Source organism: Acanthopagrus latus, chromosome 12, assembly GCF_904848185.1.
Source record: "Acanthopagrus latus isolate v.2019 chromosome 12, fAcaLat1.1, whole genome shotgun sequence".
NCBI lineage: Eukaryota > Metazoa > Chordata > Actinopteri > Spariformes > Sparidae > Acanthopagrus > Acanthopagrus latus.
Window position 1 is genome coordinate 13846016 of NC_051050.1, and position 27986 is coordinate 13874001.

General features: G+C 40.7%; 2 protein-coding genes across 7 annotated transcripts; one reads left to right on the forward strand and one right to left on the reverse strand.

The window, feature by feature from the left end:
• Window positions 1–104: 104 nt before the first annotated feature.
• Window positions 105–26053, reverse strand: LOC119029524 (lysine-specific demethylase 2B). Of its 5 annotated transcripts, none has more exons than XM_037116369.1 (21): window positions 25705–26053; window positions 25008–25152; window positions 24812–24890; window positions 24604–24650; window positions 23313–23491; window positions 23113–23219; window positions 20910–21003; window positions 20368–20521; window positions 20083–20198; window positions 19154–19280; window positions 18082–18488; window positions 17891–17977; window positions 12186–12416; window positions 10479–10622; window positions 9481–9567; window positions 9007–9342; window positions 7226–8307; window positions 6964–7127; window positions 5346–5507; window positions 4234–4452; window positions 105–3401 (listed from the first exon to the last, which is right to left on the reverse strand). In XM_037116369.1, exons 1-21 carry the CDS (start codon window positions 25747–25749, stop codon window positions 3220–3222), a joined length of 4194 nt encoding a protein of 1397 aa, XP_036972264.1. In that variant the 5' UTR covers window positions 25750–26053; the 3' UTR covers window positions 105–3219. The 5 variants fall into 5 exon arrangements, with proteins under 5 accessions (XP_036972264.1, XP_036972265.1, XP_036972266.1 ...); XM_037116370.1 differs by having other exon boundaries at window positions 9007–9333; window positions 25705–25749; XM_037116371.1 differs by lacking the exon at window positions 25705–26053 and adding an exon at window positions 25298–25386.
• On the forward strand, window positions 25445–27845 carry orai1b (ORAI calcium release-activated calcium modulator 1b). 2 transcript variants are annotated; one of them, XM_037116384.1, is made up of 3 exons: window positions 25445–25586; window positions 26513–26685; window positions 26792–27845. In XM_037116384.1, exons 2-3 carry the CDS (start codon window positions 26572–26574, stop codon window positions 27347–27349), a joined length of 672 nt encoding a protein of 223 aa, XP_036972279.1. In that variant the 5' UTR covers window positions 25445–25586; window positions 26513–26571; the 3' UTR covers window positions 27350–27845. The 2 variants fall into 2 exon arrangements, with proteins under 2 accessions (XP_036972279.1, XP_036972278.1); XM_037116383.1 differs by lacking the exon at window positions 25445–25586 and adding an exon at window positions 26258–26404.
• Window positions 27846–27986: the final 141 nt, after the last annotated feature.

The window sequence follows — 27986 nt, forward strand, 5'->3', positions numbered from 1 at the left end:
ATACAAATCTAAAATAAGCAATATACCAGTAAGAACAAATAATCATGATTCATCTGTATGTAAAATCCCTTAAAAAATCCAATGGACCAAATGCACACAGCTCAGTACTTAAAATGAATTTAATATCTCAAAGGCTGACTTAACTTTTCCTAGAGGCTTTACATGTACATTATGTACAGATCGAACATTTACAGCAATGTACTAAAATATTCATGGAGTCATGGTTATATAATTAAAAAAATAACAAAGAAAATGAAAATGTAAACCCATCCATTGAACCATATCAAGTGCTATTCAAAAGTTACACAAAAAACCCCTTAAGAACATCATTTCTAAAAAGTTTTCAAGAAAAAACAGAAACCTATCAAACTGTTGAGTCAGAAATGTTTCTAGACAAGTTCCAATAGCAAAAAATGTCCCTTTTAAAGGTTCTGTATATGAGATTTCAAACATTAAAGGTGCACTGTGCAGTCTGAAGGAAGACATTTTGATCAGAAGCGAAAAAAAAGTTAAATGACAAAACAAACTTCATAAACCAACTTGCTTCTTTTTTTATGACTGAATAAACAAACTGACCTTAAAGGACAAACGCAGTTTCATACTGCTTTACTCTTTTTATACGTGGCGGACCCTGCCACCTTTCTAGCTTGCAACAGTGTTCTGGGGACCTTGTCCTCTAAGAACAGCTTGTTTATTCACTTGTGGAAGAGATAAATAATTCAGTTTGTTTTATTACCTCATTGTAAACAATACAATTCAGATTTTGAATTTCTTCTCCAAAAGTACACGGTGCCCCTTTAATGGCGTCCTGAGCAGAGAACGGTCACCCTCCCTCTGTGTGGGTTTTAATCAGAGTTTCTCTGTTCTTTGTTTTGGTAGCCGGTTGTTACCATGTTCATAAAGAGACATAAGAGAAGAAATAAGTGACCCTACTGAAACCATTATATGAACTGAAGTCACTGCAAATTGAAAAAATGGCTATTTACCAAGCTGAATATGTTACTATTGTACAGCGAGGGAAAAACGGCATGCAGATCCTGAATATTTCCACAGTTAACTCAATGAAGTAAAGGTTTTATTTTGACAAAAGCAGACTTGTTTTGTTGCCTGTCGAGTTGGATGATCTGCGACGTAAAAATTACTTTTTTTCAGCTGAGCCTGGTCACTCTGAGGAGGGCAACAGCCTTTAACAGCAGAGGCGTGGTCGACGCGCCCACTTGATTTGGTCTGAGATGCTGGTGCTTTAGTTCGACATCTAGTGGCAGTGAATGTCATATATAGAACCTTTAATATTATGATAATTAATAAATGCACTAGACTGACTGATACAGTAGGTTACAATATATGTTATCTTAAGACAATTAAACTCAAAAGGTATCAAAAATAAAAAAAAATGTAAAGAACTCACTTTAAAGAAAGCAACCAGTGTTAAATAAATGTCTTTCTGTGGAATCTCTGACAAAGAAAAAAAGAACAAACAACATCCATTTTCACTTGCACAAATCTTTTAAGAAATATGTTGTTTGTGCCGCTTCTTCTATAGTACAGTCTAAATGCCATGTACATATAGGGCCTATGATTCTTTCTCATACAATACAGTGTTTATCTTGTATTTGGTCTCAACTTTGTGGTCAGAAGCTCATGTCTGGAGAGTGACATGGATGTGGACTGGACAAATATATACTTAAAGGTCCAGTGTGTAGGATTTAGGGGAATCTATTGGCAAAAACTGAATATATTTTTCATTACAATGTTTTGATTTATCACAAGAAAATTAAAAATTGTTGGGTTTTTGTTAGTAGTTTGTTAGGTAGTTGTTATGTTAGAATAAATCTACAGAGGAAGTGGGGTCCTGTTCAACAGGATCCGCCATGTTGCACTGTCACATTTTTACAGTAGCTCGGATAGACAAATCAAATACTGGTTTGAAGAGAGGTCCTTATAGCTAGGTGAGACGAGGGGTGTTCTTTTGATTGCAATCTGCAACGTCGCCGCTAGATGCCACTAAAACCGACACACTGGATTTATAAATAAAACAGGATACATTACTAGACTCGAATATCTGGGGTCAGGAGAAATTTTAAATGTACAGAATTAACAGGATCATTGGTGAAAATAAGAGAAACAGTCCTTATACCATTTATCATTCAGCCTTTTGACTGATGACACCTGAGTTACACGTCTCACTACTGTCATACGGGGGAGAGAACAGTCTTTATGCAAATTACTACTGTTAATGTCCTAATCGCGGACTTTGTTGGTCCTTTATTTCTTATTTATTTATTTCGTACGATTCACCACTAAGTCTAGTTCGGCTAATGACAGATGGTTATATTGTTCAACAGTTACTACAGTTACTGTGGTGTAAACATATGTCTTTGCTGCATGCAGAGCTAAAACGCCTCCTTCCACAAAGAACCGATAAATACTAAAGAGTGATAGACACGCTTGTATGCAGGTCTTAATGTGACCCACTTCACTAGAAGCTGTTAGCAGAATTAGCAGAACATTTTAGTGTTGGAAAAATATGCTTTATACACTGTACACTGTTTAGTGTATGTGTGAACACATTCATGTATTCATATTTACTGTATCAGTGCAAATAACTTTTTAAACTTTAAACCTCTACATCTGGAAAACAAAATGTACAGTACCTCCAATCAGAAAAAGGGCACTGACACACATAATAAAATATAAAAATAACACCCACACAAACACAAGCTACCGCCCTACAGTTTGGCAACAAATAGACCTTTGCCTCTCAACAATAAAGAGCTTAACAGTAATGCCGATTGATTATCAATTTCAATGGTATGATACTGTACAATGGTGCAATCAATACTGCACATAAATGTATGAAACACTTTCTGATACAAAAATAGTATTACTCTATAATGCACTTTGCATTGGAACAAAAAATAATCTATAAACACCAAAAAGGGAATCAAGATACAATACACAAACAATCAATATAAAGAAATAAATAACTTATATAAACAGGTGCAAACAACAACAGAAATATTTTTGCAAGATTTCCATCTCTTTTTATACATTCTGGCTCAGCAGCACGGCTTTCCCTTTTTCACACCGGCCGCACGGGAACAGACGCCGTCCTCATCGGCGACCGCTCCCCACGAGCACACAGTCGTCTGCTGCCTCCGTGTGGACAGTAGTTTCACCACTTGTGAGTGTCACACATTCTCTCCCGTGCTCCTCTGCCTAACTGATCTTCTGCAGCAGTTTCTCCTCTATGAGTTCAAACTGCACGCTGACGGACATCTCTGCAATGAACTGGTCGCATCCTTCCTTGGTCACCTGTTTGCAGTATCGCAGGTCGATGTGACATATGCTGCCACAGCGCTTGAAATAGGTCAGCGACTGGTCCGTGACCCTATTACAGACTGCAGGGAGAAACGGGGTTAGGAGAAAAAGAACAAGTGATGCGTAACGGGGACCTGCACTGGCATGAGCTACGACATGCGTGGATTGAGCCGCCCTCTAGGTTATCCTAGGAATTTAATGGAATTTAAAAAGCCTACTTATGGTGATCAGTACTTTCAGGATAAATGTGGAGACTCCAACAGAAAGTGCATTTGCCTTTTTAGCTGTTTTGTCCATAATGGACCATTGATTCATAGACAACTAGAAGATACATATGGGCACTTTGCGATAAATGCCATGAACTGATACAATTCTATTAAAATTGATTTAAATTTTTTTTTTTTTTATGCTTTTACGTAATTTCATGCATCTGACGGAACAAGCGACGGCCTCACAAACTAACACAATAACTGAACATTTAGAGCGTCATGTTTGTGCAAGATTGTTGCATTAGTGTTACAAAGGTGTGCCAAAGAAACTGCCGTCTTTTCTCACATAAAAATTCAAATGTTTTAAGACGTGTTTTTTTTTTTTAACACAATCTTCCAAACAAACTTCGATTTAAGGAGCAGATTTCCCGTGAGCAGCTTTTGACAATGACACAACTTAATGCTCTAAAAATTAAACCTTTTTCTGTCTGGAACAGAGGAAATCATTGTAAAACTAAGCATGTCCTCCTGCTGGAGTGTAAAGTAAAAACAAAAAGGTTAAAAATGCAGAAACACCGGTATGGTCCTCAAACTAAACACATGTTTGATTTTACATTCATGGACTCAACACATTTGATCAATTCAAAACTTAGCCATTAGGGGGAGCAAGTGAGACTTACAGCCAGCAAAGACAGGCTCCTACCTGACAGGTTGATGTCAGTGAGCGAGTCTCTGGTGGTCGTCCCGGCAGCAGTCAGGATGTTGACGGACTGGTCGGTGACGTGGTTGCAGTAGCTGAGGTCCAGTTTGGATAGCATGGGCATGTAACGGATGATGAGGCGTAGAGACGTGTCGGTGATGTCCAAGCCTGCCAGGCGCAGGTCCTCCACATTACGCAGCTTACTCCTGTTGTCTAACTGACCTGCAAAGAGAGGGATGGAGAAAGACTTAGAGGATATATCTTATATAGGAGCCTTGTACTTGTCAGGATTTACTTATTTTACTAATAATAAGTAGATAATGATTTCATAGTTTTTTCTTGTTAGTTTGTTTTGCTGTGGGAGAGAGCAGCTCCCGTTACTAAAGGAAAGGGAAAAAAAACAAAAAGCACAACAGGTCTACTTTAAATGATCCTTCTAACAAGTACTATCTGTGTATCTATAGTCTGATACAGTTTATTCCTCTTTACTACAGAGCTCCATTGTCGTTCAGATACTATTAAAAAGACATTAATGAGGCACACTTCCGCACTCGTTCATTATGATGAACACGAGCACAGTAGTTTATTTTGAGTAAATCCCACACACACACCATCCTGCAGCTGAAAATAATCACTGGAGAACCAATTGTGTGTTGATCCGTGGCTGAAAATAGTCCCAAACAAATGTGCTATTTTCTCAAGTTTGATTAACTTTTGCTAAAAAAAAGAAAAAAAAAAACCTACAGTGCCAAGCCTTTTAGAGAACTTACTTAGCCTACTTTAAAACTGAAGCGTATCGTTGAGACTCATTCACATTTAGCAGTAACGACTGGGTTTGGAACTGAAAACCAGTATTAAGAGACGGACTGATGTATTAATGGCTTTTGCTCTTTTTGACAATAAATAAGAAAAAATACAGAATATAACTATCTTTAATTCTGATGATAATTAAACACTTTTGGATTTGACAACAACCAAGGTGGAGAACTACAAAGTAAAGCACTTCTCTCATTAATTACACGTTCTCTCATTCAGCCACCAAAACCTCAAGCTGTTTGGATAATGTGTTTGTGTGTGTGTGTGTGTGTGTGTGTGTGTAAAAGGCAGGCTGGTACCTGGCCTGTTATCTGTAGGGGGCGACAGCAGGTCCCTCATCTGGGCGTCTTTCAGTCCCTCAACCCACTGAACATCCAAAGTTCGGAGAAGAGGACAGCTGGAGGTGCAAAGAGCAGAGACGGCCACCCAGGAGCATCCTGACAGCAGCAGCACACGCAGACCTGCAGGGGACGGCGAGGACACGAACAACCTTGTGTTTTAAATGAAGCTACAACAACAAAGATCTTCTGTAAATCTCTTTTTTTTTCTACGAGGCCACAGGCAGCAACACTGCAAGCTAAATATGCTGCAGACTCTCATTCAGTCTGGTAAGGAAACGTGCCCCACTTTTCTTCACTCCGAGGTCACAAAATAAACCAACACAGAAGCAATGAGTATTCTTATCTAATTAGCTGAATGATCCGGCAAAGACACATATAAGTAACAAAGAAAAGCAGCTGAAATGAACCATCTGAATTCAGGAGCCTCAGGGGATGCAATTATCCAGACAGAGGAGCCATATGGGAACAAACTTATTAAAAAACTGCACATGAAAAAGTAACTACCTTCAGGTCATGAACTTTTGGAGTCTTCATTGAGGCAAACATAAAGACATTTACTCAAAGCTGCGATGGTTAAATGTATGTTTCATTTGGTTTAATCACTGCATGTGCAAACGGTATCAAAGTGTTGCCATATCTCCTCATTTAACTTGTCAAATAAGGTCTTTTCATAACAACTAACAACAGAGCTGAACATTTAAAATTAATCTGCCAAGTAGGAAACTGTCATTTCCCTTTAATAAAACTCTCAGTTCACATGGTTCATTTTTCATCTGGGAGTTTTTCCTTTCTATCAACGTTATTATTAGAATTAAGTAGTGAGATTGAATGGATTTCCAAATAATCTCAGAAGCTACTAAGGTTGTCAAATTATTGATACTTGTGTTTAAAACAATACAATATCCACATTCAACTGTATTAAGTGCCAAAGCTATAAAAAAAAAGCAGTATTGACCATCTCTTTTTATCCCAGTATTGTAACAAAGTTTGAGATGCTGGTATCATTAAATCCCAAAAACCTACACACAGACATGCCAACTTTAAGACCTCAAAAAAAGAGAGAATTTCAAAACCAAAGTGGGGTTCTGGGGATCCTTCCCCCTTAAATATGGCAGTTTTTCCTTTAAAACTTTGCATAAACAATGTGAATTCTTCTCCAGGGCATCTAAAATGTCTGTAAATATTCTTTCTTCCTCTCCAATTCTATGTCCCTCTCTCATTCACCGAGCAGATCAAGGCGCAACAATACAGCCGACTTCGCACTTCACAGTGTATGGAAACGAGCTGTGATAACTTATAGGTGAAAAAGTGTGAAAAACTGTCACAAATCAGGAGAAATATAGGAGAATTGTAGATCACTGGTAGAGAGCTATGATAAAAGTGAGTCTACAGGGAAAATTGGGAGGGTTGGCTCGTACACCAACCTTCATGTGATATTTATCACATGCCAAAAATACAACATCATGACTAAGAGTCCTCTCATTTCCCGCCAAAAAAATGAACCTTTATCTCATTTGTTGGCATTTTCCTACAAACACAAACCCTGAGCAGTGCTGAGCCCGTCGAATGCGTTTACCTGGCAGCCTGTTGATGAGCCAGCTGAGCTGTTTCTTGGAGATGTTGGTCCAGCTGAGGTCCAGAGCTGCCGGCTGTCTCCGGATGATACCGCTCAGCATGAGTGGTGTGATGGACTTGCAGCGGTTCAGATTGATGTGCTTCCAAAGCCTTTTGTCGCAGCACCTGATGAGACAAAAGGTAGGGTGTTTACAGACGGACGCTGTATGATGAAGAGTGCGTGAAGACGCCTTCCTGAGCTCTACCGTACGTCTCGTACTCACCATCTGTTCCACGTCCTGCACACGCGCATGCAGACACAAAGATCTCTGTGAGCGAGGTGACCGAACACCATCATCCACATCTCTCTTCGCATCACGTGCGCTTCATCACTGTTCAGCGGCAATCTGTCGGGCGGGGGGCTGATGGGAGGGGGCCGGATCACGTGGCGCTCCATTTGGATGCATTTTGGCGGCGACCGGCAGGGGAGTGGACGAGGGCATATGGGTGTGATCTGCGCGCTTCTGTTCCAGCTGAGTGGGGAGTAGCCACGCTGCGTCTCGTTCACCTCCCGTCCTCTGTGTCGCAGCCAATCACCAAGGTCGCTGCCGCCGTTATTGAGAGGCCACCTCGGCTTTTGGTCGTCCACTTCGTTCTCGGGTTCAGTTTTTACAGGCCTGTGGTTTTGGTTGGCCAGGCTGTCCTCCGTTTTCAGCGGTCGCCTGTTTTGGTTGGCCAAACCCTCCTCCGTTTTAAGTGCCCTGCGGCTCTGGTTAGTGGTCGAGTCCTCTGTTTTTAGTGGTTTACGGTTCTGATTGGTCACAGAGTCCTCAGTCTTCAGTGGTCGTCGGTTGTGATTGGCTGGGATGTCCTCTGTCTTCACTGAGCTGTGGTTCTGGTTGGACAGACCGTCTTCTGTCTTTGGAATGTCCTGGTTGAACTCTTTGCTCAGCTCTTTGTTGGGGAGGCGTCGGCGCTGATGGCGAGGCTTTGGCTGGACAGCGCACTTCTCCTGAGCTTCTCCTGACTCGCTGCTCGGTCCGGCTCGGGGAGAGTTAGAGGAGGTTTGTTCAGTTTCTCTAGCTGCAGATGTTCTTAGCAATGGACTTAACAGGAGCTTGGGCTTGTCCTCTGCACTGCTCTCCCTCTCTTTTTTCACCACCTCCTCTTCCTCCTCCTCTACCTCCTCGTCTTCTTCCTGGTCCTCTTCATCATACTCATTCTTCTCCTTTACATGAATCCTGTCTGAGGGGAATCCATCATCATGTTCTTCCTGGTCGTCTTCTTCATCTCCCTGATCGTTCTCTGTCTTGATTTGCCGCAACAGCTTTGGAGCCAAGGGATCCTCTGGTTTTAAAAGCTTCTTCTAAGAAAGAAGGAATGTAATTATCTTGTCAGATTGTATTGACTTTATGCATATTTTAATCAACTGTATATTCTTTTCTCGTGACATTTAAGGAAGCTGCGAATAGATTTAGTGAAAGCCGACCTATTGCAATTCAATTTAATTCTCGACCTCAAAAGTTGAGAAACTCTTCTGCAGCGCATTTGGACATTTTTATATATTTCACCCATCCTGGTCACAGCTCTACAGTATCTTCCCCCACTGTAATATTCACAGTAAACTTTTCATTCCTTTGCAAATGAAACACAGCGTGACACTGTAATAAAGCCTGGCCGAATTTCTTTTTTAAAAAGCATCAGCGATGGCGTTTGCTCCAGCTGTCATGGAATGGAAAATGCTCAAGAGAACTTAAACATTTAGGATTAAATTCATGAGAAGATTGTGATATGATCAAAAGCCTCAGAACAGCCACTCAATGGACCTCAGGGTAAGATTATTTTGTTAAAATTAATATTTAATTATCAACAATTTCTTCTCCTTAATGCAGCCAAGTGAAACACTGGTGTAATGGGGAAGAGGCAGCCAATAATGTGATTTCAGATACCTCAAATGAACTTAACCCACTGTGTTTGTGATTTTTAGTTGCCTTAACTGGAAGTCATCATTATAGGCTTACTTTTATCATAGTGAACTTTATCTTTAATTATATTTGGAGCTTACCTTCTTTTTTACAATGGCAGGTTCATCATTTGTGTCAAAAAGCTTCCTCTTTTTTCTTAGAGGGTTGTCCTCTAGCCTCGGCCTAGGCGTACCATCCAGAATCAACAGCGGGGGGCGTTTCTTTGGAGGCTCTTCCTCTTTCCTCTTGGGACATTCGTCCCGCTCTGCCTTCCTCTTCACAGCAGACGTGGGAGTCAAAGCAGTAACAGTTGCTGTAGCCACCATCGGAGGTTCGGGCTCCTCTTTTGACTCCCGGTTTAACCGCGGCTCTTTCAGCAGAGAGCCGGGGAGGTTTGAAGCATATTTAAACCCTGGCCCCCTTTTTTGCTTTGAGGCCAAAAGGTTAGAAAAAAGAAGAGCACAACTTTATTTCTCTGGCTCTGAGATCCTGAGACACAGTTGATTATGATAATGATTGTTTGATTATGTCACGATTTAGACACACAGAGAATTAAAGTCCACACAGGTACTTACTTTCCCCGTTTTCCCGGCATGGTTGCACTTCGGGCACTCCCAGCAGTTTGGCAACTCATCGTTGACTACTCCATTTGAATCTTTCACCTGAACAAAGAGAGCACAGAGGCACAGAGTTATTAACACTAGTGTTTTCAGGCTCTGATGAGACACATTCTACCCGAAACACATTTGATATGCAATCAAAGGAGGGTCACGCCAATAACTGGATGCAACAGAGGTTGACTACTGCATATATTCTGCCGGATTTACTGAGGTCAACACATTTGTCTGAAAAGGAGATCTAAACACAGCATAGATGGGATTTACAAGAGCCATATGGGAGGTTGTAGTGGAAAAAGACATCTGTACCGATGGCTGCAACTCAACTTTTCTTTGATTTGTTCTGTTCGATTAATGTTCATCAAGAATTGATATGATATGAAAAAAATTATAAATCAACAATCAGGCATTTGTATAAATACATTTAAAAGTATCTTGTTAGAAATTACAAATACTTGCTCATCAAATACATCAAAGTAAAATCTAAAATACTGGGATGAATAATTGTATTTGAGTAGTAGTATTTAATAAATTCAATACAAACTGACATTATTATATTTTGGCCATTTAGTCACCTCAGTATGGGTGGGATTTTGTGGGGGCAGTTGTTAAATAGCAACAGACAGGAGCTCCACTGTTAAAATTAAATCATTATTTTGTGCACAGAGCTGCTGTATCCATATTAAAGTGATAGCTGCTACCTACCTACATTTAAAATGCTTCTTAGTTAAGGCCTTCTCTGCTGCTACAAGTGCTTTAGTGTCAGAGTTAATGTAGTGGACTCAGGATATGTGCAGTAAACCACTAGAATCTCTTCTCTTATTTATGTTTTATACAAGCATCCCAGCGCGCCAGAATCAGGGGGGTACATCTGGTCCAGATACGACAGCGCAATCATTCTAAGAACATAGCTGATGATGACAATTTTTAATACATATTGATACCGAGTCATTTACCTTAAGACAGTTTGGATGGACAATCTCATTGCAGATGGAGCACTCCATGAGCATGAGGTTAAACTTCTCCTCTTCGTCCTCCACTGTGTCCTCTTTCCCTGCCTCTCCACAGATGAGACACACTGCCGTGTGGGGCAGGACGGGCTGGAGGGGAAAAAACAGAGACGGCAAGATCTGGCTTATGTTTCAAATGTATGTCCTCTTTTGGAACAATTCCTCTCGGTCATTAACAAGGCTTCAATTTAAATGCTGCACTCAAGCAAGTTAGCTTTCTGCAGTGTTTTATATTCATGCTACCTGTAGCTTTAACAGTATATTGATACTACTGTTGCTCAAAATGTGAAGCAAAACACAGTTTCATTTCACTGCCATGGCTTGTAATCGCCTACTCAAATGACTCAACTAAGAGACCGGAAAACAAAAAACTCTAAGCTGAGTGATGTAATACTGATGTGCACTCTAGAGGAGCCTTCACTCAATACTACCCCCATTTTTAACACCAGTGTGAGAGTCAGTTAATACAGTAGAATTACAAATATTCAGTCGTTATAGTGTTCTTTAATGTCTTTAGTCATCGCTGCTATTTAAACTCAGGATGCTTGGTATGTCATAATCTAACACCATATTTCAAATTGAGCATTTCATCCGATTTACCTTGTATTATATTCACTGAATCCAGTATGTCCTAAAAGTTCAAATGTGGCACAGCTGACTGTGATAAGTGGTGGCTCTGTATGCTCTGTACTCAGTGCTGCTCTGAAGCAGCTCAAATGAACATCTAGAGTGGGTTAAGGATATTGGCACAACTTAAAAGTGGGACAGTTACTAAAGAGCTTAAGACCCCAAGTGTGGGACATTGGGAAAGACGCCAAGTCTCTTGCACTCTCCTCTTTAAACTAGCCAATCAAACTGATTCTACTCATCATCGTATATCCTGTATATAGCAGAAACATTCAATTCACTTTCCACATGTCTCTGTCCGTGGTGCTGAAATATACGAACACATCTTTGTCTTTCCTTCTCACTCTATGGCCCCTTGTGACCACTGCTACAGCTATGTTTTTTTAACTTATGTTAAAAAATATGTGTAAATGTGTATAACAACCTCACAGCCATCAACATAAACACCCCAACACTAAAGCATCTGAAATTGAAAGAAAGCCATAAACATCAAGAAATCTTTAAAAGGGATAGTTTGGAATTTTGAGAAATATACTTAAAACCAAATGTGCACTCACTATTTAGCTAGTACCAGTAAGCGGCTAGTTTAGCTTAGCACAAATACTGGAAGCAGAGGCCGTCCAGAATCTCTAAAGCTCACTAAGCAATGTGTCATACCTGATTTGTTCAATCTGTTCACAAACAATCTGGAAAATTAACAAGTTTTACTAGGAGTTACATGCTGGAACCATTTCTTGGCCGGGTGCAGTGACTTCCTTAATTCTTTGTTTGATTACTAGACACCAGGAAAACACTTCATTTCAAGATATGACATGTGAGTTTAAGAAGTGCTAGCCACACTAGCAGTTTGCTACCATTTTCATTCTTTATGCTAAGCTAAGCTAATCGCCTTCCTAGCTGACATGAAAAGGGGGTTTTTAATCTTTAAATCTAAAAAAGCAAAGAAGCGTCTTTACCAAAATGACAACCTCTTCATTTCACTTCCTGGGAATATCACAAGTGAATCACTATGAACTCTGAACTCACAGCGATGCACTGCCTCATGATGCAGGACTGCTTCATACGGCCCGGCCCGCCAAACTTCTTCATGTCTTTACAGAAATGGCACTCTCCGCACTCCGTCCGCAGGCATGCCTCACACTTCCGACAGCGAGTCCTTCTCCTCCTGGCACCAGATGTTCCCCGACTGGCTGACAGCTTGACTGCTGATGCAGGAGAAGCTGCCATCTTAGGTTTCGGCCGGTTGGGAGGCCGAGGCTGGCGGGATGGAGAGGATACAGTGTCATGTAATTAAAATGAAAAATCAAATATTTCACTAACAGACATGAAGCTCATAATAATTAATTTGTTGTTGAAGGATACATTTATATATTTTTTAAAAATTCAGGGATGTTAAGCTACATCCAACATATGCTCCTAAAATATAGGGTTTACGTTTGTTTGTATATAAATAACTGCATATGTCTGGTCTATAATTTCTGTAGCATTAAGGAGTTGATTAACGTCCATTTTGATATGTAACCCTGTCTTGTATGGTATAAATAAATTACCTTGTACCTTGTGTACGCTTTGTATTACACTCTGAATATCACGTTGATCTAATGTTCTGCTTTACACTGCACTGTGTTTAATATTGGTGCTACGGCTTGACAACAAACACATACAATCATGTTATGTAACAAAAACATTTTCAAAACATAAACTCAACGGGGGTCAGTGGTATGGTGGCTGTAGGCGGCGCTGCCTGATCTTTTCTTGGCTCTTTGCAACTCTGGGTCAATAGTTCCAAACACAGACCCATGCTTATCAGAAACAGCACCTGCACCTGTATATACATACACACATTCACAAACACAAGGTGCTGCACACAAAGACACATTTTTCCTGGCTGTTAAGGCACAGCATCCAGGAGAATACAAACACATCAAGAATGTCCCTGAAGGCATCTTCCAAATTTAGCACTACACTTGCTTTGCATGTTTCTACTTCAAAGAGAAACTGCACTTATGGCTTCATTTCACACATGGATCACTAGGACACATTACTCTGTGTTCGGGGGCGTGCAGGCTGATTTATAACACTACACATTAAATGTGCTCTATTTAATAGAACTGAGTAATGGAGATGCCTTTGATCTCCATCATTACTGTTACATCTTCTGCTCCTTCTCAGGCTCACAACCACAACAATGTATTCTCAGCATGAAAACCACATGTCAAAACACTGCCAAGTGAGCCACATGAGACAAAAATGTGTGGCAACGTGTGAGATGAAAGAACAAGGAGAGCAAAAGACTGCAGCTCTTGGAAATGAAGATCGGATTTCTTTAGTTACATCGGCAGCAGTGCAGATTTTTCCTAGCGTCAGCATAGCAACAGCCACGTCCCATTCCCTAACAGAACAGTCTATGACACACAGACTTGTAACCAATAAGAACTGTAATGAGACTCTGGAACAGAAAGCAGGCTAGATCTTAGCCATGTTACAATAATTTATTCAAACAAATGCCATGAAACAGACTGACAGCTATGTGGTTATCAGACAGGATTAGAGTGAGGTATTGAGGTGGGGGGCAGGGCTGGACTGTTCCGGGGGTGTTCGTAGGGATTACAGATGGGAGATCTGCTATACAAGACTACTGAAATGAGACTAAATATCCTTGAGAAAGACACAGTCTAGGATCTGTAAAGCAGCTTTTGATAGGTCAGAGTTGTGATCAATAAGCCAATATCAGATCACATTTGAAAACAGAGAGCCAGACACTGTAGTGTAATTTGTACTGTCTTTAATAATGTCTGATTACACCTGTAACTTAAACTTAAAGTGGAGACAGCAAATGAAAAGTTACTTCAGAAAGCTGTCCATATTGCCCCCTAAATCCTCTCTAAACCCCTCTGTCTGCTAAGTGAGCGATCTCTAAATCAGATAACCCCCTGATGCCCCAAACTAAATGACAGGAGATGCTGACAACACCACCACCAAAGAAATAGCTGCCTCTTTGCCTCAGATGTTTTTTTTTTCCTTGACCAGAGGTAGTAGCTATTACATACACAAAATACTGATTTTAGTTTTTTCTGTTTTGGCTCGTCACAGCTGGGAAACATTAAGAGACTCTGGTGTTCAGCAGCCTCTCGTGCTACTGTAGAGAACAGTGGAAATCAATTACTGTGGATGTACTTAACATCACCTTAAACACACGCCGAAGAGTGCATACTGAGCGCAGACTGCAGAAACATCAGGACACATTGCTTTATTAAAATCAGACAGCTGGTTGCAATTGATATATGCTGACATAAACCCATTTTCATATTTCTCTTCACCTTTTCTCCCTATATAGACATATATTCATATATAATATATGTGAAGCATTGGATTCACAAGTTTCTGCAGGGATTACGTTCCTATTAAGCTTAAGTGACATATGTTGTCAATCTTAAGACCTGAGTCTGCTCCACTACACAGTTTGAGCATTTAACCCATGATTTTCCATATGACTTAAGTGTGGCTGCACAGTCAATCAACATATTATCAAAATTGCAATATAAGCAGTTCAATATTCAAATGACAGAAGCTGCACTTCTTTTTGGATAAAGGTGAAATGTGTGAACAGCATTATAATGAAGCACTGTAGTGCTGCACACATGTCCTGACCTACACATCTTGTTTTCCAAAAGTGAGAAAAACATGTTTGTTTAGTACAGACCCCCAGAAATGTCACACCATCGTGAATTTTGTGATTTTATAACTGAAAGCCAAGATGTAAAAATGATTATTCCCACTGATCGTGACTCATAACGCAACTGTAGTGTCTGTCAAAATAATCACAATGTCATATAATAAAACCTCTGGAGTGTATAGTTACTCAAAAGCTGGGGAGTGACTCACAGCAACAAAGTAAAAAAATAAAAAAGTCTGCAGAGCATTCTTTAGAGATGGTTATGATACAAGCAGGTGTTCTGGCAGTTACATTAAAGTTGTTCAGAATGAACTGCTTGGTTTTTATTAGGGATGGGACAGTGTGAGATTTAAACAATCTGGATAAGTTGATTGCGGTAAATTTCGATCATTGCAATAATCATTAATATCTTCACGAGTGACTTGAAAAAGCTGTCGAGGTTGAAAAAGTAGACTCCTGGATTGATTGATGTGTCCTATCTGTGACATGATAAATACATTTGCTGCTTAAAATGCAAGTTAATGCGACTCCAGTATGTTTGAGTGCCATTTAAAGAGTTTTAAGCATATCATATGTTTAAATGACAGGACGAAACAGGACTGAATGTTTTTTCTGATCTTGTTAACTGCAGAACGGAGTCAGTTGTCTGTAGTCGGTGTTTTTTCTAATCAAAAAGCAGCCACAGAGTTAATGCAAAGGGGGGTGTGGCTCGGAGTTAAGTAGAAGAAATATTCAAATGAACAAAAACAGATTTCTTGCAGCGTAAGCAGGTCTCATCTAAGACCTCTCAGCCATTTACACTGAACAATATCCTTCATGATGACTCTCTGTAAAATGATCAGTATTTCCTGTCACACACATTCTGACACGCGTATCTGATGCTTTTACAATCAGCCCATGAAAGATTCATCCTCTGCATCTACATGAATTCCCATTCCTCTGCCTCTCTGCTTTGAAACAGCCAATAGCAGCCTCAAGGCTCTGAGCTATATAAACACAGCCTTCTGCTATTGCTGGTTTTACCTGAAGAAAACACACATGCATGCACACAAACACACAGCAAACCTCTTTTTAACAAAAAAAAAAATTGGCAAAAAACAAACACCAAGCACAGATGCTAAGACTGAATCAATGCATTTCTCTCCAGGTAGCTCTGTTCCCTCGCTGCCCTGTGATGCTGCACACTGCTCTGTCTGACACAAGCATTCCTCTGGTGGCCTGCCTGCCTGCCTGCAGGGGTTCGGTGTGCTAACCTGCTCAGAGTCTGAGTCGTAGTCCTCATCATCAGCGCTCAGCGACATGGCCATGGCTGTTTCTTTTTTTTTTTTCACACGCCGTCCAGCTCACAGCAAACTGACATGGCTGCAGTCTCCTCCTCCATCTACTCCTGATACCGCTGCCTGGCCTACAGCCCTCCCCTCCTGCTCCACAGCTCCACAATACCACAAGCAGATGTAGGAAACACAGACGAGCCTGCCTCATAAATATGGAGCAACTCCCCAAAGAAGAGGAGGGCTTTGGGAAGCACGGGGCCAATGGGAGGCTGCTGTGTATAAGAATATGTACTGGGGGGGGAGTCTGCCTCTGTCCAATGGGAAGAGAGAATGCTGAAAAGGTGTTGTCATATTCATGATGTGTATCACAGGGAGAGACAAGCAGGCCCGACACAGCCAATGGAGCCAGATGGCATCTCATTACAAAGGCAAACACAAAGAGGCCCCACAGCCAGCAGCTGGCCTTTTGGAGGGACGGGTGGGGGAATCCAGGGGGTCCATGACACCAACAGAAATCACCCCCATATATTCATATACAGCTCATCACATCCTCCCACATCCGTTTGAAGCTTGGGTCAAAAATTGGAAATATGAAAACACATTTTTCAACATTGCAATCCTCTTTAATAATTCTGCAAGACTGAATTTTGAAAAATGCCTCAATTAATCATTTTTTCATCGCATCATAGTCGCCTGAATCAGAATCACAAACACCTGGAAGTTGGAGCAAATTTCAGTGGTCTTTAAACCACTGTACTGTCTTCCTGTGTGTCAAAGGATAGAATTTAAAATGGTATTACTAGTCTATAAAACATGAAATGGCCTTGGCCCTAAATATGTCGATGATCTACTTGTAATGTACGAAAGATCTGTAACTTTTTGATTTGCTTTTTTGTTTTTGTGTCTTTTAAATGCATTTAACATTTTCTGAACGTCCTGTTTTTGATGCATTCCTGTAAAGCACTTTGAATTGTCCTGTGTCTGAATGCTGCTATAAAAATTAACTTGCCTTGAAACAAATAATATCTTAAGGTGCCTAGAGATTCCCACCCCGTCTGCACTGACAGGCAAATAGGACTCATAACAACTTTTTTAATTTCTAAAGGAGAAAAAGCGTAAAGCGTGAACACACTGCCTATACATTTCTGTACATATTGATAGCTGTCAGTGTGAAATCTACAACCAATTTGAGCCCAAAATGAGCCTGAAGTGCAACAACAAACATGAGAGGTGTGAAATCTGGTCTGAAAAATGAGTCATAGTATAGTTTGTGTTCATAGTAAACAAGTGTTTAAAATCGTCTACAGTGTGAGAAAATAACTGTGTGGATTACAGCAAAAACGTACTTTATATAAGTGGGTGTATGGAGAGATGCAAGAACAAGTTATGCTAAAAAAAACTCATTACATACTTAATTAGGTATTACAGCAGCCTGCCAAGTCAAAGTTATGCAAATAAGTACATCTAGTGCTCTGGGAAGGGAGTGCAGTGAGTGTTGGAGCGACAGAGGGAAGAGAGAGTAAATGGGATTGAAATTGATGACAGGTGACTGAGAGAAAAGTAAACAGCATGAAGAGAAATAGTGCCTCCCTTGAAAGTGAAATGGGGGAATAACCTCAAGCATGGATGTTTAAACTGTAATAAAACACAGATCAATGAAGAATAAATTGCATCAACAAGGCTTCAGAAATCTTAATTTGAAAGCCTGAAATATAGATGAAGAACAATGTTTGGGGCAAAAGCAAAAAGTAAGTCTCACACTGCAGTTTTGATATTCTTACCTTTACAGTTTTCTTAGGCCAGTACACAACAGGAACTCCACTGAGCGCTAATTTTGGGTCATCGTCAGCGTGTTCTTTCAATACAGCCTAGACAGCCGCAGAGAGGAAACATTTAAAGTGAAGGAGTGCTCTGTCATGTCTACTGAATTGTGTACCATACTGTGTGCATGTGTTGTCTTTTTGTCCCTTACCTTCATGTCATCCAGCAGGGCCTGTGGGTTCTCGATTCCCTCTGGAATGCATTTCTTATTTTCAGGAAGCGACTCCAGCTTCTCCACCAGCGTCCTGAGTCCGCTCAGTTCAAATTCGGTCAAATGCGTCCATTTACTCTGAGACTCTGAGGCCGGAGAGTCGGAGGGTGTCTGGGGGAAATCCAGAGAGGTGGAGCCGGGGTTACAGCTGTCCTCAGAGTCGACAGATAAAACAGCTTTGAGGTGTTGGCCCCTCCGGTTGTCAGGTGAACAGGGGCCATCCTGGGTGACTCTCTCGGGTTTTTCACCCTGGTCATCTCTGACCTGAGTCTCACATGAGTCCTCGTTTATGTCCTGGCTCCTTGAGTCAGAGGAGGGGCTCTCTGTGTTTGTTTTTGCCTCATTGTCTGAGGGGACAAAGTGAGAAAAAGAAAGCTGTAACATGTCAGTCCACATTGTACTTTCTTTGTATCGGAAGAGCACCATGACCTGCAGAAATATATGGCAAGAGCAAAGAATGACTCATTCACTGATCAAGCATGGCACTAAAACAGCATGCATGACACATTTGATTGTGAACACAGCAGGCAATCCATAATGCCAAATTTCTGAGTATGTCCAATAGAAGTGGGCAAAAACATGTTTTAGAAATTTACCTGAGGAGCAACTGGGAGACATGACTACATTTGTGGGTTTGTTCAAAGGTGATGAAGAAGAAGAAGAAGAAGACAAAGAAGAAGAGGGAGAAGAAGATGTAAGGGTAGAAGTAGAAGAAGAAGAAGACCAACAATAACGTCATCACTCCATCTGTTTTTCTATCCATCCGAAATTAAATCTTTTTTTCGCCCCATCTCTAAATTAGACAATCCGCATCTTAGAAATAAGTATGTCTGACTGTGTCTTGCAGTGTTGCTACAGAGCCTGGTAGAATATATCAGGACAAATTAGTGCAGAAAAGTTCATCATTAATACATTTAATAAAAGATTTAATAACTCGCTGCAGTACAAGATTTTTAACAGTATCCAGGGACACACAAGAGAAATTAAAAAAACATTACTTTATTACACTCACCCATTATAACAGGCTCTTTATGGACCTCCTGAGACAGGTAGGACCTTTTGGTCAGGCAGTGCAGGTACCTCTCCAGGACATACCAGCATATCTCATAGTAGAAGGGGAAACGGAACTTGGAATGAACCTGAAAACAGGGACGAAACTAGCATCAGTGCAACAACTAATTTTGACCTGCACTTTGGTTATCTAGTTAGTGTTGCTCATGTAATCGAAAGCATCTGAGAGGGGAATTAGTGCTGCTAGACTTCTTTAGCCAAAAAACGATGTTTTGCCAATGTATGCACATGTAACCAGAGCTTTGTGTTTGTATCTGTATTACTGACAGCAGCAGCACAGAGAGATGGCAAGGCTAAGATTATTACTCTTGCAGGAAAGCCGTGTCTCTCTTGCAAACAAACAAACATGCACGCTTCTGCAGGAAAAAAAATGTGATTATTATTCTTTTGAAAAAATGCCATAAGGAAGCCTCGTGTACTCCACGAATAAAACAGCAAACATGATCCATGAAATCCAAGCAGACAGAAGCAGGTCATATTTCGTGCTTGGGTCATGTTTTCTGCAAAAAGTAAAAACAGTGTTTTGTAATATGGAGTTTGGTGAACATCACACTGATATCTTAAAATAATATTTTTCTTCCTGAGACAGACAATGTAATTGATCATCAGAATGAAGTTTCCTTCTCAAGCTTCAACTACTTACAACCTCACTTTGACATTTCCATCTATTCCCACTTGTATTATATAACATGACTGCATAATTTAATACCAACTGTTTTCTTTTTGACTCTTTTACTTCATCTCTGCCCTCACACCACATCTCACATTTTCCAGAACTCACCTCCCCCTAGTTCTCCAAGAGATTCATTCATCCCTGGAACAGTTTGTTTCCTTGTCTGTCTGGCTACACAGTGCAGAATGCATTCCTACCTTAGTCCTATTCTCTATCTCATGGATGGTGAGCTGCATAGGAATGTTGAAGCTGTGCAGAATGTTGCCTCCAAACACCAGTGTGTCCTCAGGAGTGTAGACAGCATGGATCCAACCTTAATTACAAACACACATAATGAAGTAAGAGAACACGAAGAGGATTCGTGCAAACTCACAGAGCTAAATGGATTGTATGATATTCAGGCTGAGCTCGGCATTGTGGTTTATTGAAGTCGCAGCTAATCTTTTCCTGCTGGCTACTTTAAAACAACCATGCCAACACACCAGATGGGATGAAGAAGGTGTATCCTTGCTTAAGCTCCACTCTCTGGCATCCATCAGCTCGGTCTCCCAGGAAGATATCACTCTGCTTGCCCGAAAGGACCCAGTCCTCATAAAGGGCAAGGTTGTGAGGGGTTGGAGGCACGAGCCAAAACACCTGAGGAGAGGCAGATTTCATATTTAGAGGTTATACTGTACAGTCGAGGGAAGGGAAGGTCAAATATCAACTCTGACACTATTGGTCTTTTTAAACCCTAATGCTAAAATCGAAAAACGCAAGATAGATAAATAGCATTTCAGGTAAAGGGTCATTAATGCTCAGTGTTTGGTATGCACACGGATATGAACGCAGCTCTCTGTCCTAACTCTGCGTTGTATTTGTCCATATTCCTGCATGTTTTCTGAAAGCTTGGCACGCACAAAGCACTACCTCCAGTCGTCGTGGAGGCAGTGTAGCAGCGTTGCCAACAGTTCAATAGAGACACCACCGCAGGACAAGAGGTAGACCTCTTAAAAAATGTTATAAGAGACTAGGATTAACTTACTTTCCGTCCCTTGAATACGTGATACCAAACGGAAGTTCCCCCAAAATCGATGTGGAAGTCTGTGTAGCAGCCCTTCACACTCATGAGACAATACCTACAGCAGAAAACAACATCATTCAAAAGAGTCACAGTGCAGACAAGTCGAGTAGTGAAGACATAACTGACATAAATATTTAGATGTAAAAAAGGAAAAACACAGCTCAACCAAATTAAAAGACAGCAGCAATCTATGTTTTGATTGTGCTGAAAACAACAGCTACCAACAGAATCCTCCACTAGAAATCACTCACAAGAGCACTACAGCATAGAAAATTGTTCACAATAGGACATCTCTCCTCTGGAAATTAATTGAGGAGTGATTAGCACTCCGAGACATAAATGATTCAGTAATTTCGCTCGATGGGAGCAGCTCTCTTTGTCTGACAATATCTAACCAATGAGGAAAACAACACATTACCAAGGAAATCAGTAAACAGCATTATGTTGCGCCTCCTCCTAGAGAAATGATATGACAGTTACTTGAAACAAATGGAGAGCTAGTTAGCCAACAGTACAAACATCTACCAGCAATCTCAGAGATGAGTCAGATAAGATGCTGAATGGTGTGGTGATATCATGCCAGATACAACAGACAGAGAGCTCCTTCTACACCACTGCTAACTTGGTCTCCAGCCTCCAGCTCATCACAGTTTCACACATAGAACAGCTGCCCAGAATGTTTGAGAATTTTTGACTGCTCATTGGAATTAGTTTTCCATTTTAATGCATTTTGAATAACATCACTACTAAGACTATATAGTTTATCCTCTCCTGAACTCTCCTGAACATGTTTCCAGACACAATTAAGCACTTGTGCACTGAAAGACACAAGCACTGTGACTACTGTTTCAAAATCAAAGAATACGATTATTAATTAGAGCATTCACAGAAGACTGTCGCACGAGCAGAGTGCCAAACTTTTTTTTGAGTTTCTGAAGATTCTCTGTAAAATCAGAGTACCCTCTGCGAGGATACATTGGAATTATCTTATCTTGACTGTAGTCCAAAGATAATGCACATAAATTCACTCAAATATTAGTAGGGATATTCTGTCTCCCAAAATATTGGTAAGGACATGTCTCTTTCTTTCTTTTCTTTTTATTAGGATCCCCCCTGGCACCAAGTTAAGCATTGACTATTCCTCCTGGGGCCCATATGCAAAAATCCGCCCTTGTCAGAGCCCAAAATGACGTCTGCACATTGCTTCCTTTAGTCCAGAACTGAAGATTCAAGATTTCAATCACAGAAGGCAACGAACAGCAGCAAAATGCTCCCAGCTGAGAAGCTAGAACTAAATAATATTTGACAATTTTTCTTTCTTTCAATCGAAATCGAAAATGAACAAATAATTTCAGCTACATTATAACTAAAAATTTCTATTACAATGAAAGCCTTTGCAGTTCAAACTGCTTACGGTACAGATGTTTTTCACAGTATGCAGGTAAGAACTGGTGAATACAGCCACTTGCAAAAAAGCACAATGTATTATAAACACTAATACCAATATTACCAGTACTACTACTAAAGCACCAGTTCTGCATCATATCTGCTCTGACACCAAGCATCACTGTAACAGCAAAAAAACGAATTGACTAACCACCAGCAGTGGCTGTCGAATGAAAGATGTTTGTATCCATATTGGATTTTTAAAAATTAAAAAAATCAAATACATCTTTATTTATTCCATGTATGTAAAACACAATCCCTTACACCAGCACTTATCTAAATTTGAGGATTTTCAATCAAATACAATTGAATTAATAAACAGAACTCAACAGAAAAACAAGAGGGTAGAAAGCTGTGTTAGTACGCAACTGAGGGTAAAAGGAAAGCCGTAATTGGTTTTGACTGTTATACTATGAGCAAATGCTGACAGCTGATTGGCTAATAGGGCTCTCTGCAGTCAGACTACAGCTGTTACAAAACCATCCTCAACCATGGAGAAACTCTGCTGCCTAGCAACAATCAGGAGCACTCACAGGAGATGGATTACACCGACGGCATGCAGCGCTCTGAAATGATGGAGCGATACATGAGACTTTCAGATGAGAGGAGAAATTGTATTTACTGTCATGGAAGTAGCAATTTTCTCCAAGGGGACTGACAAAAAACTTGAGAGATATTCTTTCATGAATTACAGAAACACAAAGCTCTAAAGTCATACCTTTGCACTTTAGGGTACTTCATCTCTGAGATGACATTGGTGGCTTCTGTTTGGCTTTGTTTCAGATCAGGAGGCCACATGTTGTCCACCCAGTCGACTTGGTCCACCTGTGACCAAACCTGCACTTTTAGCCATCAATCACAGTCTTGATTTGTGACCTTCAATAATCATAACTCCAGAGAGTGTTACGGGATATTTACCACTGTGGGCCGCTTGATGAGATTCTCCAGCTTGGTGTGGCTGAACTCCAAGCTGATGACATTGAAGAGTTTGTCCCGCTCTTCCTCTGGTGTCTCGTAATAACGGACAAACTGAGCCATGCTCATTTCAGTCCCTTTCTGAGTGCTTACATCCATAACGTCCACAGACCGACGACTGCCTGCAAGCCACAGCCAGGAGACAAGTTAAAATTATACCTATGAGAACTTCAAGTGCCATTAACATTTAATATAATATGTCTAACTGTCTAACATGCTGAGATTTATAGTAGTAGTAGTAGTAGCTCATAACGGATCCCTGTAATTCACCATCTTCCCCACTAGATGGAGCAATTAAACCCCTTTCGTGTTTTGACTTCATTCCTCTCCTGCTTCACTTGACACACAGTTGTATTTTCATTAATTATAAAATTGCAATTGGAAAATTGTTTCATCCTATTTTTACGTAACATAAACAGATACAACTGTTAAGACAGTAGCTAGAAGCATGTTGCGTTTTTACAGGAGTACACAGAAAACCCCACAATGTAAGAAAACAGACAAGGACAAACTCATACTGTAATCATCATACACACATATAAACATATTATATGACAGGCAGACAAACAGTAATTTAATCATAACAATTAGAAAACAATTATTTATGTAATTTGAACAAACTGTTAACAATATTTATTGCCTCTTTGTAGATTATATTCATCATAGTTTACAATCAGTCTACTAGGTGCAGTATTTTATATAAAACAGCAGCTTTTTTATTTTATAAACTGTATTCCACAATGCATAAAAGTGATTCTTTATAAGTTCTTAAAAAAGGGCCTTTTTGCTTTTGCAAATGCACTCCAGCATAGTTGAGGTACTTTGAACACGTGTCTTTGTCACATTTTTTTTTTTTTTAAATTCCCCGGAAAACTGGCTGAGGAACTAAATATGGTCATGGATGAGCCTGTGTAATACTTTGCGCACAATTCAGACACTTTTTATTTTTAGGAGGGCTGCTCCAACAAGTGTGATGAATCCAGCCTTCTCACGACTTTCTCAGAGATTTGTTATCTGGCATGACCATGGCAAATCATTTAGACTTTCCCAGAGGCTGAAAACTTACTGACTCCTGGCTCTTATTCTCTGAATTATCATCTTGGATGCTTTCCTTCCCTCTTGATGCACATATGCTTTTGGTTTTCATATAACCCCCTCTAACTGCTACATAAATAAAGCCATATTTTTGTATGTGTGTGTGTGTGTGTGTGTGTGTGTGAAGCGTTCAACTTACCAACCAAGCCTTTAATTTCACTAACTGTAAATTCTGGATCAGGCATTCTGTGTAAATCAAAACAAGAGTGATTGATATCACTTGTGTAATCTGTTACATGTGTTGCCAAAAAGTTACAAAAAAATATTTAATAGATACAACAAATAATACATGGGTTCAATAAACACTGTGAGCACTAATAACTCTGTAACCAGATGTGTCCTCTAACCTGATCCCCAGTCCATCTTTCTCTTTAAAAATGAGGGGCACCCTAAGAGCCTCCCTTTGCACATATTCATAAGAGAAGTCTGCAACACAGAGGACAGAACACTTTTATTATTCTAAAGACATTAGACGTATATGAAAACCTAACAGTAACAAGACTTAATGAAGAAGGAAATATGATGTGCAATGTGTCACTTTACCTTTACCCTCCAGCGAGCTGACGAACTTTGCGTTGTAGCTGTCACTGACGAGCTTCTCCTCCACGCTGAACCCCCTAATGTTTGCGATTTCTTCCACATCAGACAAATCCTCGTTCTCGTCGTACATCCTCCGGCAGATGGAGCGCTGCCATTAAAAAAAAAGAAAAAGAAAACGAGCTCATTTCACATGACAAATCTGCAAACATACAAACTCTTTCCGTCACAACGACCCTTCTGGGTCCATTAAGGTGACTGATGCACAACCATTAAACATTTATTCCATTCCTAACTTTGCAACTGTAGTGAGGTCATACTCAGGTTGGCTTTTCACAGCACGTTACTACAGGAACATATTTCTGTTGAATGTGACGTCAAGTATAACGGGCTTTAACTGATACTTGTCCTGTGAATGCTTGTACGTTACTCCATAACGACCAAATGTCATTTTTCTCCAGGAATTGTTGGTTTATTTTGTTTTAACCACCGCAGTCGATAAACTACAAATATAAGATAAGTTAAAACATCTACGGTGCAAGATATGTCGTTTTTTCCTCATGGCGTCCAACTTGCACAGCTCAAGTGAGTTGACAAACACGCCAACGTTTACAGTTGCAAGCGTTAGCTTAGCTAACTAATTAGCTCGCTGCCAATCTCGCTTCATAAGCTAACGTTAACACGGCAGATGGTAGCTACACACCAGCCTGCGTCCGGATTCAGCACACGTCTCCACGGCCTGAGCCATCGTCTCTTAAAAATCCTCTCCCGTCATTCAATTTCCGAAAAGCATCTTCATGCGTAGTGAAGTTAAAGAAGCACTTAGCACGCTTTTCGGGTTCAAAACAAGGGAACCATGTTTTTGTGTATTACGTCACCGCCAGGAACCAAAACATTGTTGGACAACGTCACGGCATGTTACTTCACTGCTTTTCAACTGATTGCACAAAGAAAGCACATTAATCCCTCCAGCTCAGCCGCTGTTGTTTGAAATCGATGGCAAAAGAAAAATAATACGTTTAAACCATTAATATCTAACAGTTCACTCAGCTGTAGTGTCAACAAAAAAGGCAATGAAATAGCATGTCCTTATCAAAAAAAAGCTGCTTTTTATCCATTTTCATTCATTCTTCTTTAATAAGTCTGTTTCTGTACGATGGACATGACGTACGTCACGTGGGCTGGTGTGAGAGGGCGTTCGACTGTGAAGAGTTGACAAAAATCGTATATTTTGACAGCGTCTGCACGTTAAACGTGGTAGTATAATCGTGCTGACTCGGGGCTGATTAGTAAACACAACTAGGCAAAACGTAACCAACAGCAAGCGGATGTTCCCTTCAGAGCGCGCAGCCTTATGGGTAATGTAAGGTGCAGGCGGCAGCACAACACGCCGGAGACTAGTGGTGAGAGAATAGCTTCCGCAGTTCCGTCAGCTGGCGAGGCGAAATGTTTTGTAAGTGTAACGTTACACTGTTGGCATGTTGAAGGCTTGTTTCCATCGTGTTCCGCAGGAGTAACTTGGTAACTACGTCCGCGCCGCTCGTCCAGTCCTTTGATTAACAGGCGCGACATGAGTCTGAACGAGCACTCGCTGCAGGCTCTGTCCTGGAGGAAGCTGTACCTGAGCCGAGCTAAACTGAAGGCTTCCAGCCGGACATCAGCCCTACTATCTGGATTTGCTATGGTAACGTTGTCTTCAATTGGTCCTGTAGATTAACCGCTCACATCACGCAGCAGTGTCACGTGTATGAAGTTCTTCCCCTGTTCTCTTCCTGATCCTGTTCATCCAGGTGGCGATGGTGGAAGTGCAGCTTGACAACAGCTACCCTTACCCACCTGCCCTACTCATTGCCTTCAGTGCCTGCACCACTGTGCTTGTGGCTGTCCACCTGTTCGCTCTGATGGTCAGCACCTGCATTCTGCCCAATATTGAGGCTGTCAGCAATGTCCACAACCTCAACTCTGTGAAGGAGTCTCCACACGAGCGAATGCATCGACACATCGAGCTGGCGTGGGCTTTCTCTACAGTGATTGGTACGTTGCTGTTCCTAGCCGAAGTGGTTCTACTCTGCTGGGTCAAATTCTTGCCTGTTAAGCCCAACAAGTCCAGCAATAACACAGTTTCGTCAGGTGTGGCAGCTGCCATCACCTCCACCTCTATCATGGTCCCCTTTGGTTTAGTCTTCATAGTCTTTGCTGTGCATTTCTACCGCTCCTTGGTCAGCCACAAGACTGATAGACAGTTTCAGGAGCTGGAGGAGCTGTCTAATCTCACCAGGCTACAGAACGAGCTGGACAATAGAGGGGAATCTTCAATCCTGCAGCCTCCAAGTTCACATTTCCCATAGATATCTATGGTCGAACTCTGACTGATTGGGATTTCTCCAATCCAGAAGCCCCATTAATGGCTTCTAAATTTTTTACGGGAATGATGTGTCACCTCTTTGTTGTGAAATTTACTTTTGTGAAAAGAGTTTGTATATTTTATTCATGTTTTGATCAACTGTGAGCTCACAAATCTGCTGCCATAGTGCACGTAACTTAAACATTTTTGGAAAGTCTTAACTGTGATTGTTGCTTGACTTACTGTGTCTCTGAAATTGTGGCAGAGACATCTGAACAATAACTCTGAATCCTGTCTGTTGCCTGCTGTTTAGTTTTTCAGTGAACACTGTTAATGTAATTATCTTGTAGTGTTTTGTAAACCACAAGTATTTAACCCTCCGTGATCACAGTGCACACCATTTGTTGTAATGTTCACCATTTGTCTGCTGTTTGTGTAGACTGATTCAACAGCTGCCAGTACAGCACAGTATTATTAAAGACTATGTGATGACATCTGTATCGCTGGCTATGAAGTTGAAATCAACACATTTTTGACATTCAGAGTTTCAGAATTTGAAATTCAACTTGGATGCAGGCCTCACATTTAAATACACAGCTTTTTGCTTTCATCAATCATCATCCTTTTGCTGTATAAACAAC